At 43.6% G+C, this 14892-nt stretch overlaps 1 protein-coding gene across 1 annotated transcript in view; it reads right to left on the bottom strand.

The window, feature by feature from the left end:
• Positions 1–3786, bottom strand: part of FBN2 (fibrillin 2) — a 222618-nt gene extending 218832 nt beyond the window's left edge. The window contains exons 1-2 of the mRNA XM_070793212.1: positions 2884–3786; positions 1987–2069 (exon numbers count right to left, since the gene is read on the bottom strand). Coding sequence (XP_070649313.1) covers positions 1987–2069; positions 2884–3137 — 337 coding nt within the window. The 5' untranslated portion in view covers positions 3138–3786. The remainder of the gene's footprint in view (positions 1–1986; positions 2070–2883) is intronic.
• Between the last annotated feature and the right edge of the window lie 11106 nt (positions 3787–14892).

Raw genomic sequence — 14892 nt, 5'->3', positions numbered from 1 at the left:
AATTACCATTTACATGTGCTAATAAATATTTTTGTAGGTATCTCTTGACACAAGTGCTATAAATGTTTCTTGGAGATAAAAACATCATTTCAAAGTTATGTTTTTATAGAGTTATGGTACTTGTACATTCCAATGTATTTCATAAGCATCCAAATACCCTAAGTTGTAGAAATGAGGGCTACAATATTCACTGTTACTTTGAGATTTCCAAAGCCGATCTTCTATATAGTTAGAGGGCACAATGTTACTCAAAGACCAAAAGTATTTAAAGCTGACACTCAAGTATTTAAAGCTGACACTATATATATATATATATACATATATATATACACATACATATTTTTTTTCCTACTGCAAATATTCTAGAAGGCTCTGTTCTCTGGAATTCCCATTCCACACTGATCCAATAAAATCTGACTTTACAGATTTTCAACACGTACCATAAACCAATCCTTTCTCCTCGGCTGCTCTCCAACTCAATAATGGCAGCCACATTCATTACATTCAGTGAGTCAGACTTTCCGCAGTGCCTGAGTCACTCCCACTAGTGTGGCAGGTGTGTGGTGAGTGACGTGAGCTGTTTCAGGATTCTAGGAGCCACATAAGTTTAAAGCAGGCATGGTAACGCCCTACTGATTTGAAAAAGTAAATGCACCCTCCACAAATGCCTCCCATTATATGACTTCTGTGCTGGAGGGAAAAGAATCCAATACCCTCCCATTCCTTTTAATAAAAGGAAAGGCTTATAATCAGAGGGTTTATTTAATATATTTATGAATCACCCTAAAGAACACAGTTGTTGCTTCCTATTTTTGCCTCATTACTGGATATTGTGAGACTTTTAGGGTAGAAAAAATAAGAAGCTAATATTCACAACACTTAAGATGTCATGCCTTTTAAAAAACTGCACAGAAATAACATTAAGGGTCTATCTGAACCACAAAACCAATAACTATAGAGTCAGAGATGCCACTACATCCTTATTATCCCTTGGTTAGTGTGGCTTGCCCTTTTTCTCTGTTCATATGGCATCATTATCTTCTCCCTGGAAAACATCAAGGTCAATCTAAAGTCAAGATTGGCTCTAAATAAACGTGCTGTCTACCATACCTGACTCTCCTCCCAAGAAGACAAATGTGGCTGTGCTATATAAATACACAAGAAAAGGCCAGTCACACTTTAACTCACAATTTCACAGGCATGTGAAATAAGACATCCCATAGTCCACCACAGCGAAGTCGCTAACTAATGACTTCTCCAATTAAAACGTGGAGAACTGGCTGCATACTTTGGAAACGGAATAAAATAATCAAAACATCAAAGGTCAGACACGCAAAACTTCTGAAGTTCTAAGGCTCACACTTTGGAAATCTACTGTACTTTATGAGATCTGGGGTCTGGAAATCCTAAATGTAAATGTCTTAAAAGTCAAGCCATGTGGAAGAGTTCTCTCTTTTAAAACTTCTGTTAACCTGGGTCAACGCCAAATCTCTGAGAAGGCTCCTTTCCTATCTATGTTATGTGGCTGCTGAGATGAAACCAGAGATAATAAAGTGGTTTTGTACCAAGGCCTAAGAAAGCCTTATCTTCAGAAGGTCTAAACCTCCTGCTGAGTCAAAAGGCAGATCGTTTACATAATCACCTTGTGGTCTTATCTGAGAACTTTCAGGAAAAAGTGGTTTGGGGTTATCTGGGGAATTGCTGTGCTCTCCCTTGAGTTTGTATTAATAGACATAGAAAGATAAAACTTTCAAGTTATCTCTGAAACCTTTATCATTATTGCCCTTCAACAGTCTAGAAGTGAAGTCTAAATTGATGCAAACCGGCTGCTTCTTCCCCACCATTCAAATAGGGTCACCCCTCATCATTACTATGGCCACCGGATTAGAAACGCAACTATGTGTCCAAACCACAGAACGCAAAAGGTCCGCCCTGGGATGGGGCCGAATGGGCAACCCCAAGCTGCGATCCCAGCCTAGCACTCACGGACAATGCACTGGTTTCCTCCAGGGAGCGTCTTCCATCCGGGGCAGCAGTAGGAGTGGAACCTGGATCCGCATACGTTGGGCCTGCGAGAGACAAGTGAAGTCACACACATAAGAGAGGGATGTGGTAATCCATTAGAGGTTTTCCTAAGCTTTCAGGACGACCAAAACTACACGTCAAACTCCTGGGGCTTGGGCCTCAGACGTGGAAGTAAATGGGCTAGACACTGAAATGGGGAAGGATCAGAAACGTCTAAACACTGCCTTTCATCTACCCTCTGTTGCTGCTCTTTAAAAAAGAGCGAAAAGAAAGGGAAACATATAATTTGCTACCATTCTAGCCTCCGGATGTAGAGAACAAAGGAACACTCCGTTTCAAAAATCCTTGCCTTCGTCCCCAAATCCATCCCTCCTTGATCGACTGTTACTTTGGCCCCGACGTGTCAAGGATGGCGTGTCAGAAGGTGGAGCGCTGGGCCTGATGATTAGATGGAGTTGTAAGTAAGCCCCGCACACGTCCTCAAACAAAAGGCTCGGAGCTGCGCCCCCGACGGTGGGGAGCAGGCAGGCTCTACCGGCCCCCGCGCGGGGCGGACTCAGGCGCGCCTTCCGCCAGACATTCGGGACTTGTTCCCGCACAGCTGGCTCCGCAGGCGCTCAGCGATCCTCACCCAGAGGCCTCCAACTCACCCGCCGACAAACCCCCGAGGGAGGGCTTTTTTTTTTTTTTTTTGCCAGCAGGAGGAAGAGGAGGAGGCGCTTCTTGGGCTCTTCGGGGTCTACTGGTGGAAGGGGGCCCCGGCTGTAGCCACAGAACTAGGTTCTGGGAGGGAGTGGGATGGAAAGCTGCCAAGCCGAGGTTCCCCTCCACCCGCCCCCGCGTCGCCTGTCCACCTACCCTCGGAGCACGTCCTGTTGTCCTCGCCTGCGGACGCGGCTAGCGGCCGCGACGCCCTCCTCCCGGTACTCGGGCACCGCGAATGCGCCTTCAGAGCCCGCCGCTGCGGGCCGGACCTGTTGCGGTGGCGGCTGGGGCCGGGGCGCCTTGGGCGGCGGGGGCTGGGGCTGGCCGGCCGTGCACTGCGCCCAAAGCGCCACGCAGCCCAGCCACACGAAGTAGGGCTGGGGACACAGCCGCCGCCGTCTCCCCATCGCGCGCGCTAGGGGCGCGCGGACCTTGGTCCGCTGAGAGGGAGCGCTCAAAGACAAAATCTGCGCGGCCCGAAAAAAGTCAGGTCTAACAAGCCCTTCGTCGGCCCCGGAGACTCGCGTGTGTTCGGGCTCCCTGCTCTAGCGGGAGCCCGGGACCTAGCGCCGGCCCCCTGGCTGCCAGCGGGGTGCGGGTTCTAGCGCAGCGGGCGGCGAGGCGCGGCGGCAGAGCGGCCGGCAGCCCCGCGCGGTCCACGTTGCATCCCCCGGGCCGCTGCCCCGAGCGACTCCAGGACCGCCAGCGGGTGGGGGCGGGAAATTACAAAAGTAACCCGAGCAGCCGCGGCGTAAAGTTACAAAGAAAGCGGACCTCAAAAGGAAAAAAAAAGGCCTGAACGCAGCGACTCTGCGGATTCCCGTGCGCTCCGGGCACAGATCTTGGAAGCTGCAAAAGTCACCAGAAAGAAGCCGGAAAGCAAACAAAAGTTGCCCCCACAAACAAGAGGAAGGTCCTCTCGGGGCTCTCCCGGAGTCCCCCGGGACAGCGACGCGCCGGCGGCGGCTAAAGAGCCGGGCGGAGGTGCGCGGGGCCGGGGCGAGCCGCCGGTGCGAGAGAGGGCGGGAGACTGGACGCCGGGGAAGATGCGGCGGGCGAGGGCGCGGCGCGGGGGTTTTGAGGCCCGGCAGGGCGCTGGGCGGGCCGGCGGGCGGCGGCTGTCAGTGGGGGCTGGAGCGCCGCCGTCCACACGTGGGGCGCAGCCCTGACCGAGGGGCTGGCGCAGAGTGGGCGGAGACAGAGTAAGGGGGCGACCGGGTGGGGAGGAACAAGGGGAGCCAGGGGCTGGGGGAGGGGAAGAGGAAGGAAGGGGGAAGGGAGGGGAGAGGACTGAGATTGGGGAGAGGGAGTGGGGGGCGAGCCGGAGAGGCAGGTCAGGGTTTGGAAAGGGGGCTTGGAAAGAGAGATTGGCGAGCTTGGGTGCGAGAGGAAATGAGCGGGGGATGGGGGCGAGGTTAGGGCGAGGAGAGAAGTGGGAAAGGGGAGGGAGGGCCGGGGGGCCCGGGAGGAGGGGGCGAGGCGCTAGTCGGCTTTGCTTCCCGTCCCCCTCAATTGGCCACTAGCTCTGTTTTGACTGCCTGTACAAAGCGAGCAGACGACGGGGGAGGGGGCGGTTAGGGACCGGATTTGGGAAAGGAGGCAGCCCCTTCTCTCCTCCTCCGCCTTCGGCGGGCCACGGACCAGGGACGAGGGTCTCTAAATGCGCCTGGCTTGGCTAGACCCGCAGCTGAACTTCCCCGCCGGGCAGAGGCCACAAGGTTGAGGATGAGAACGGGTCCTCCTTTAGGGACCCGGACCCAGGCCCGGAGTTGAAGGAATCTCGGTCAAGCAGGAATAGACTCGCGCGGGAGTTGGCTGCAACCTCAATCCGAGGAGGAGGCCGAGCTCTCCCCATCGCCCTCCTACCCCACCTCCCCACCGGGAGCGGCGTCAGTCTGCGGAACCCGCAGAGGGGCTGGGCGTTTCCGGATTGAAAGGCGCCCTCCGTCTCCAAGAGGGAGCTCGAGCTGCCGCGGGGGACCTCAGCAGCTTGCAGGCGCCGCGGTCCTGGGGAGTCCGTGCTGGAGGTGTGCTCCGGGTTGAGCCCTGCCAGGACTCTGCGTGAGTTTGCAGCCAGAGACAAGTTAGCGCCCCTGAAATGTGTTTAGGGGGAACAGGCATGGTGGGTAAATGAGTCTTGGGGCATATCCTTGGTTTCCTGTGTGGACTCTTGATTAATGATTAAACTCGAACAACTGATGCATCCAGACTGGCTGGTCACTTGCCCTCTGGACCTGTAGACCTGCCTCGATGCTCACCCGATTTTGAGGTCTTCCTTTGTGGCTCCACTTTCATGATATTTATGTGACGCTCCATTCGTCTGTCAGCATTTCATAATTAAAAATCAAACATCCCTGAAAACTGGGACTGGCCATCCAAGTATGGTTTAGGAAACAGTACGAGAGAGCAAAGTCTGGATTAGTCAGGCCTAGAGAAACTTACTTTAAGATTTTTGTACTTAAACATTTTTTTTTCTGGCCCAAATTGCCCAGATGTACTATTTGGCAGCCAAAATCCTCTGAGAATTGGCATAACCCCTTCCTTTTTTCCCCCAATGTAGTCAGGCAAAGAGTTTTAAGGTAGTATCCCTTCTTACAGTGTTCTCATAAGGCATAAGAAAAAGTAGACACAACACCAATCTATTCAAATCAAAAGAACGTAAAGACAGCAATAGAGGATTCATCATGCGCTGTCCTTCAAACAAATTCATTTTAATTAAAAGAACTAAATAAAGTATCTCTTGGGTTATAGCAGTTTTAATCATACTTTCTAAACATTTAACTCCGTTAAATGGGTTTCTACTTAATACTTACATAGTTCTGTGGTTTACTTGTGTCTATCATATCAAATCCAAATGTTTTAAAATTGCATATGCATTTATCCTTAGACTTGCCAATTCCACATTTAGAAATGTATTTAAAAGATAAACGTGCAAAAAATGAACTGGTGAATGCTGTAGTCTGCTCATTGAAACACTATTTATAATGGCAAAAGATTAGAAATACAAAGTTCCCATCCATAAGGAACTGGTTGAATATAGTTTAATCTATTCAATAGAATACTATACAGCTGTAAAAAAATGAATGAGGATCACTCTAAACGCCTATGAGTGACCCCTAGAATATACAATCCAACAAAAAATAAAAGTGCAGATTGACTAGGCAAATCAATTGAGACAGAAAGGATAATAAAGCTTACCAAGGACTGAGGTGGGAGAAGGGAATGAAGAATCATTATTTAATAGGTATAGAGTTTCCATATAAGATGATGACAATGTTCTGAAAATTAATAATGTGATAATGATTGCACAACATTGTGAATGCACTTATTGCCACTGAATTGTATACTTAAATATGGCTAAAATAAGTTTCATATGTATATTTTAGTACAATAAAAATTTTAATGTCAGGTGCAGGCTATTGCATACTGTTTGCTACCTTTCTGAGGTACACATGTGCATGTATGTATGTGTGCATTTTTTATAAACTAGAAGTAAACACCAAATCTAACAAAATTAGTTATCTTAGAGAAGGAAGAGGATACGAAGGATTAAATAATGGTGGAACCTAGATCTTTCCAGTATGCCTTGTTTTATAGTTCTAACTTTGGAGCCATGTATATATTTTATTAGTGGCATAATGTGGTTCTCCACAAGAATGGGGAGAATACTTATTTAAAGTTACATTTAAACACAATGTTTGAACTGTATATCTTCAGTAAGACACAACCTAAGGATGAAATGAGCACAAAGAAGTTTGAAATTCTATTTCATAATGGTAACGTGAGAGAGAGATTGAAAGGGGGAAACGAGAAGAGGGAGAAAGATATTAGAAAGCATGATTTCAGCAAAAGAGAAAAGAGATTAAATATAAAAGTAAAAACACTAGGTTAAATTTAGTTAAAATGCCAATATATATAATCAGAACTTAGCTTTATTATTCAAAAATAAGCATTTCCTAGTCCCATGCATTGAAAGACCTGTAGTGACAACCCAATAACAATAAACACCTATTGTGCCCGGATCATGGTCCCTAAGTACCATTTCCCAGTAAAAGGAATGACGGTTTCTTGAGTAGGTGGCTGATTTCAGGTCTGGGGCAAGAACCACGTAAAGTGAATCTGGACTATCTGTTTTGTCATATTTGAAAGCAAGGAAATTACAAACAATTTAGGGTCATGTTGAAAGGAAACTGGACCTAACTTGAAAAAGATTCCACTGACCAAAGGTGGGAAAAAACATCAAAAAGAAAAATTACTGCAAAGGACTGAAACATATGAAATGTATAAATGTTCAAGAATTACAAATGATACTCCAAACAAAGGTTAGTTGGTCACTTTGGAGATTGTTAGAGAACAGCTTATTCTAGAAACATCGATCAATAAAATAAGCAAGCACTTATTCTGCCTTTGCTGGGTAGTCTAAGAGAGAATTTCTTTTAAAAAAATTGTAAACACAGGCATGATAGAATTTTTAAAAAATCACAACTTTGCAAACTTTAATGAAATAATAATTCAGGCAATAGTTATTAATGTTTGCTAAAACTGTTAAGTCAGGGTTCTCGACTGGGGGCCATTTTCTCTCTGGGATACATTTGGCGATATCTGGAGACATTTTTTATTGTCTCATATACCAATAAGATGGTGTGTACAGGACAAGAGTGTTGAGAGTACCAGGGATCCCACTAAATATCCTATAATTTATAGGATGGTCCCTGATAACAAAGTATTCTCTGGTCCAAAATAGCAATTTATTTGAGAACCCTTGCATTAGGTGAAGTCAGTGGGGAACTCTTTAATGAGTAATTCAAGCTATTACCCCCCAGAACCTACTGATTATTGCCAACTTCTGAAAATTATGATAATCAGATATTATGTGTCTGCTTAAGTGGTACACCTGGAGGCACACGGAACTGCCTATGGGATATCTTTGTAAAAAACAATTGAACCTAAATGTAATCATAACTTTATGTTTAACTACCAGTTTCTAGGCTTCCCTTGTGGCTCAGCCAGTAAAGAGTCTGCCTGCAATGTGGGAGACCTGAGGTCAATATCTGTGTTTGAAAGATCCTCTGGAGAAAGGAAAGGCTAGCCACTCCAGTATTCTGGCCTAGAGAATTCCATGGACTGTATAGGCCATGGGATTTAGGCAAAGAGTTGGACACGACTAAGCGACTTCTACTTTCACTTTCACCAGTTTCTAAGAACTATGGAGGATATAGTAAAACACATTAAATGATACCTCAAGAATGTAGTCAGCCAGGTCTAGCTTGTAGGGAATACCACAGAACCATTTTTTTTTTTTTTTTTCAAATAAATGATATGAGTAGAGAAAAGGGAGGAGAATGCTTTTGATCCAACAATTGCACCTTATCTGGGTTAGTTATTTGAACACAGGTGTAAATGAGATTTTGAGGCAATCTGCAGAGGTCTGGGTGAAAGTTGATTATTAGCTAGTATATTTTCAATTATTTTTAATTTTAGGAAGAGTGAAAATGATTTCATGGCTATATTTTTAAATAATGTTTTCCAATACTGACTAAATTCTTTATGGGTGAAATGATATGATGCCTGGGATTTGACTTAAATACTATAGGAAAAAGATGAAGTAGATCAACTTTTTTCTATTCCTTTTGCTAAATATACTTAGCTGACATACTAGACATTATGTATAGAAAAAAGAATAAGGGGACTCTGAATGGTGTAGAGAAAATGGCAGACTGGCCAGGGACCTGAGTCACAACATAGAAATGAGTGTCCCTTGAGGTTTGTTTTTTTTTTTTTTTCTTTTCGTTTTGTTTTGCTTCATACATTGTGGACTGAGTGCTGGAATAGGTGGCAACCTGGAAATACCAACTGGCACAGACTCCACAAAAGCCTCCAAAAACCCCTGCAGTCTTTAACCAAAGGACAGGAAAGGAGCATACTAGCCAACAGAAAACTTGTAGATGATAACTGCTTTATAAGCAGCCAACATCACAGAAAAAAAATGCAGTCACCCCCAACCAGCAAAGGCCAGTAAACACAGTAAACTTCATCCTTGCCAGGGTGTAACAAGGTGTCCCTCCTCAGAGTAAGAGAGAAGGTATCAGAGAAGTGTCAGAGAAGAGGAAAGAGTGTCAGAGAAGGCCAGGTAATGGACCACTGCATCCCCCATGGAGCCACCCCCAGAGTGCCAGTAGGGAACCTGGACTTCCATTGCCACCTCACAGTAGTGAAGTGCCCCTTCTGCTGGGATGGTATGAGAGGAGTCCTAGTAGCCCCTATCATTGCCCATCCCCATAGGAAGCTAAGGGAAGCTACATGGGGAGCACTAATGAAGCATGTCTCTCCCTCCCAGCCAGGGTGGTATAGCTGAAATTTAGTGGGAAGCCAGTCCTCCCACCTCTGCTCAACAGTAACAAAATGCTCCTCACACTTCAATTGTGTAAACAGAGGCAGAATGTGAATGTTTACTGTCATTTAGTAGTAACAAGGCAACACCTTTCTCTTTTCACCCCCAAACCCATGCAGTATCAGAAGAGGCTGCTAAGACATGACTTACATAGGATCCAAAGTCTTATAACACCCAAAATGCCCAGGATTTGTGAGAAAATTATTCCTCATACCAAGAACCAGGAAAATCTCAATGAGAAAAGTAATACCAACACTGAGATGATGCAGGTGTTAGAATTATTGGACCATGCCTTTAAAGCAGACATGATAAAAGTATTTCAAAGACTATCTGTGAACATACTTGAAACAAAAGAAAAAGAAAAGAAAGAAAGCCTCAACAAAGTAATAGAACATATAATCAAGAACTAACTGGAAATTTTAGAAGTAAAAAATACAGTAATTGAAATTTAAAAGCTTGATACATTTGACAGAAAAATGGAGAGGACAGAAGAATCAAGGAACCTGAAGATGAAATAATATAAATTACCCAAACTGAACAAAAAGAGAAACTAGATTGAAAAAACAAACAACCAGCGTTGCAGGGACCTGTGAGACTATAACAAAAATATTTAACATTTATTTATCAGAATCTCAAAAAGAAGCAGTGCTGCTAAAAAAAACTACTTGAAGAAACAATGACTGAATATTTGCCAAATTTAGCAGAAGACGTCGGAGAAGGCGATGGCACCCCACTCCAGTACTCTTGCCTGGAAAATCTCATGGACAGAGGAGCCCGGAAGGCTGCAGTCCATGGGGTCGCTGAGGGTCGGACACGACTGAGCGACTTCCCTTTCACTTTTCACTTTCATGCATTGGAGAAGGAAATGGCAACCCACTCCAGTGTTCTTGCCTGGAGAATTCCAGGGACGGGGGAGCCTGGTGGGCTGCAGTTTATGGGGTCGCACAGAGTTGGACACGACTGAAGCGACTTAGCAGGAGCAGTAGCAGCAGCAGAAGAAGACATAAACATACAGATTCAAGAGACTGAGTGAATCTCAAACACTATAAACCCAAAGGAATTCACATTGAAATTCCTCATAGACAAACCTATGAAAATTAAAGACAAAGCAGCAAGAGAAATAACACCATATTCAGAGAAGAAAACAATTGAAATGACTGCAGATTACTCTTTAGAAACCATGGAAGCAAGAAGGAAGTGGCACACTTCTCTCAAGTGCTGAAAAAAAGTTGTCAGTGCAGAATTCTATCCCCAGTGACGGTATTTTTCAGAAAGGAAGGGGGAATCAAGATGTCAGATGAAGGAAGCAAAACGGAGTTCTCTCCAGCAGAGAGAGGATGTCCCCTCTTACCACTCCTGCTCAGTATTGTACTGGAATAAGATAAGAGAAGGAAATTAAAGCTATACAAATAGGGAAGGGAGAAATAAAACTGTCCTTAGTTGCAGATGATATAATTGTCTATCTAGAAGATTCCAAAAAACCAACAAAAAATTCCTGAAACTAACACATAATTATAGTTTGCAGGATACAAGGTCAATATAGACAAATTGATTTTCTTTCCTATACATCAATAAACTATTGGCAAAAAGGGCATCAGAGGGCAGACACACTGAAACCACAATCACAGAACTAGCCAATCTGATCATGAACCATAGCCTTGTCTAACTCAATGAAACTAAGCCATGCCACGTGGGGCCACCCAAGATGGGCGGGTCATGGTGGACAGGTCTGACAGAATGTAGTCCACTGGAGAAGGGAATGGCAAACCACTTCAGTGTTCTTGCCTTGAGAACCCCATGAACAGTTTGAAAAGGCAAAATGATAGAATACTGAAAGAGGAACGCCCCAGGTCGGTAGGTGCCCAATATGCTATAGGAGATCAGTGGGGAAATGACTCCAGAAAGAATGAAGGGAAGGAGCCAAAGAAAAACAATACCCAGCTGTGGATGTGACTGGTGATAGAAGCAAGGTCCAATGCTGTAAAGAGCAATATTGCATAGGAACCTGGAATGTTAGGTTCATGAATCAAGGCAAATTGGAAGTGGTCAAACAAGAGATGGCAAGAGTGAATATCAACATTCTAGGAATCAGCGAACTAAAATGGACTGGAATGGGTGAATTTAACTCAGATGACCATTATATCTACTACTGTGGGCAGTAGTAGGAATCCCTTAGACAAAATGGAGTAGCCATCATGGTCAACAGAAGAGTCCAAAATGCAGTACTTGGATGCAATCTCAAAAACGGCAGAATCATCTCTGTTCATTTCCAAGGCAAACCATTCAATATACGGTGATCCAAGCCTGTGCCCCAACCAGTAATGCTGAAGAAGCTGAAGTTGAATGGTTCTATGAAGACCTACAAAACCTTTTAGAACTAACACCCAAAAAAGATGTCCTTTTCATTATAGGGGACTGGAATGCAAAAGTAGGAAGTCAAGAAACACCTGGAGTAACAGGCAAATTTGGCTTTGGAATACAGAAGGAAGGAGGGCAAAGGCTAATAGAGTTTTGCCAAGAGAACGCACCAGTCATAGCAAACACCCTCTTCCAAGAACACAAGAGAAGACTCTACACATGGACATCACCAGATGGTCAACACCAAAATCAGATTGATTATATTCTTTGCACCCAAACATGGAGAAGCTCTATACAGTCAGCAAAAACAAGACCGGGAGCTGACTGTGGCTCAGATCATGAACTCCTTATTGCCAAATTCAGACTTAAATTGAAGAAAGTAGGGAAAACCACTAGACCATTCAGGTATGACCTAAATCAAATCCCTTATGATTATACAGTGCAAGTGAGAAATAGATTTAAGGGACTAGATCTGATAGAGTGCCTGAGGAACTATGAACAGAGGTTCGTGACATTGTACAGGAGACAAGACCAACCCCATGGAAAAGAAATGCAAAAAAGCAAAATGGCGGGAGGCCTTACAAATAGCAGTGAAAAGAAGAGAAGTGAAAAGCAAAGGAGAAAAGGAAAGATATTCCCATTTGAATGCAGAGTTCCAAAGAATAGCACGGAGAGATAAGAAAGCCTTCCTTAGCAATCAATACAAAGAAATAGAGGAAAACAACAGAATGGGAAAGACTGAGGATCTCTTTGAGAAAATCAGAGATTCCAAAGGAACATTTCATGCAAAGATGGGCTCGATAAAGGACAGAAATGGTATGGACCTAACAGAAGCAGAAGATATTAAGAAGAGATGGCAAGAATACACAGAAGAACTGTACAAAAAAGATCTTCATGACCAAGATAATCATGATGGTGTAATCATTCACCTAGAGCCAGACATCCTGGAATGTGAAGTCAAGTGGGCCTTAGAAAGCATCAATACGAACAAAGCTAGTGGAGGTGATGGAATTCCGGTGGAGCTATTTCAAATCCTGGAAGATGATGCTGTGAAAGTGCTGCACTCAATATGCCAGCAAATTTGGAAAACTCAGCAGTGGCCACAGGACTGGAAAAGGTCAGTTTTCATTCCAATCCCAAAGAAAGGCAATGCCAAAGAATGCTCAAACTACCACACAATTGCACTCATCTCACTAGTAAAGTAATGCTCAAAATTCTCCAAGCCAGGCTTCAGCAATACATGAACCATGAACTTCCAGATGTTCAAGCTGCTTTTAGGAAAGGCAGAGGAACCAGAGATCAAATTGCCAACATCCTCTGGATCATCAAAAAAGCAAGAGAGTTGCAGATAAACATCTATTTCTACTTTATTGACTATGCCAAAGCTTTTGACTGTGTGGATCATAATAAACTGTGGAAAATTCTTCAAGAGATGGGAATAACAGACCACCTGCCTCAGCTCTTGAGAAACCTATATGTAGGTCAGGAAGCAACAGTTAGAACTGGACATGGAACAACAGACTGGTTCAAAATAGGAAAAGGAGTACGTCAAGGCTGTATATTGTCACCCTGCTTATTTAACTTATATGCAGAGTGCATCATGAGAAACGTTGGGCTGGAAGAAGCACAAGCTGGAATCAAGATTGCTGGGAGATATATCAATAACCTCAGATATGCAGATGATACCACCATTATGGAAGAAAGTGAAAAGGAACTCAAAAGCCTCTTGATGAAAGTGAAAGTGGAGAGTGAAAAAGTTGGCTTAAAGTTCAACATTCAGAAAACTAAGATCATGGCATCTAGTCCCATCACTTCATGGCAAGTAGATGGGGAAACAGTGGAAACAGTGTCAGACTTTATTTTTTTGGGCTCCAAAATCACTGCAGATGGTGACTGCAGCCATGAAATTAAAAGACGCTTACTCCTTGGAAGGAAAGTTATGACCAACCTAGATAGCATATTCAAAAGCAGAGACATCACTTTGCCATCAAAGGTCCGTCTAGTCAAGGCTACGGTTTTTCCAGTGGTCATGTATGGATGTGAGAGTTGGACTGTGAAGAAAGCTGAGCACCGAAGAATTGATGCTTTTGAACTGTGGTGTTGGAGCAGACTCTCGCGAGTCCCTTAGACTGCACACAGATCCAACCAGTCCATCCTAAAGGAGACCAGTCCTGGGTGTTCATTGAAAGGACGGATGCTGAGGCTGAAACTCCAATATTTTGGCCACCTCATGCGAAAAGTTGACTCATTGGAAAAGCCCCTGATGCTGGGAGCAAATGGGAACAGGAAGAGAAGGGGACGACAGAGGATGAGATGGCTGGATGGCATCACCAACTCAATGCATATGAGTTTGGGTGAACCCCGGGAGTTGGTGATGGACAGGGAAGCCTGGCATGCTGCGATTGATGGAGTCGCAAAGAGTCGGACATGACTGAGCGACTGAACTAAACTGATAACAAAATATGTACAAGATCTATACATGTGAGGGAAACTACACAATTCTGAAGAAAGTGAAAGTGAAGTCGCTCAGTCGTGTCCAACTCTTTGCAACCCCACAATTCTGAAGAAAGAAGGTCTAAATAAATGGAGAGATACTGTTTATGGATAAAAATACTCAAATTTGTTAAGGCGTCAGTTCTTCTCGACTTGATTTACAGATTCAACACAATGCCAATTAAAATACCAGCAAGTTATTTCATAGATATTGAAAAACTGATTTGAAAGATTATACGAATAAGGAAAGGACCCAGAATATCCTAAATAATACTGAAGCATAAAGGATTCACATTATCCGACTTCAAGAATTAACTACTGTAATCAAGACAGTGTGATTATTGGATACATGGGTGTTTATTATATTTCTCTCTCTAATTTTGTGTATATTTGAAGGTTTTCATAATGAAAAGATATTTTAAAATACTACAGACTTGCTCCTTAGAACCTTTTTCATCTGCCCTTATCTCCATGTTTTCTCCCTTCCCCTGATAGGCAAAACTTTATCCACACTCTAGGTTTTATCACTTTTCCTCATTTTCTGTTTCTTAAATACAGAAATTTCTGCTTTAATCATTAATCTTATTCCTTATGTTTGCCTTCAAAATAATACATGATTTAATTCTGTAATCCTTACTCAGATTTTTTTAGTCGAATGCTTAGTTTGCTTATTTAGACTCCTTTTTAATAGCATAAATGTGTAAAACCATGCATTCTCAACTTCAGGTAATCCCTAAATTTTTTGTATTCTTTATCTGTATTTTATAAATTTTCCTCATTTTTAATTCTGAATTTAAAGTGTTTAAAATAAAGGCATACAGTTTTCTGTGGCTAGGGTTTTTTTCTATTTATGATTACTAATTTCTAGTTTTATTTTAGTATATGTATATTCATGGATCATGGTCTCTTTTTCATGTATA

This window comes from Bos indicus, chromosome 7 (genome assembly GCF_029378745.1).
Source record: "Bos indicus isolate NIAB-ARS_2022 breed Sahiwal x Tharparkar chromosome 7, NIAB-ARS_B.indTharparkar_mat_pri_1.0, whole genome shotgun sequence".
In the NCBI taxonomy this organism is placed as follows: Eukaryota; Metazoa; Chordata; class Mammalia; order Artiodactyla; family Bovidae; genus Bos; species Bos indicus.
The sequence above is the reverse complement of the archived record's forward strand: the minus strand, read 5'-3'. Positions and strand labels throughout refer to the sequence as shown.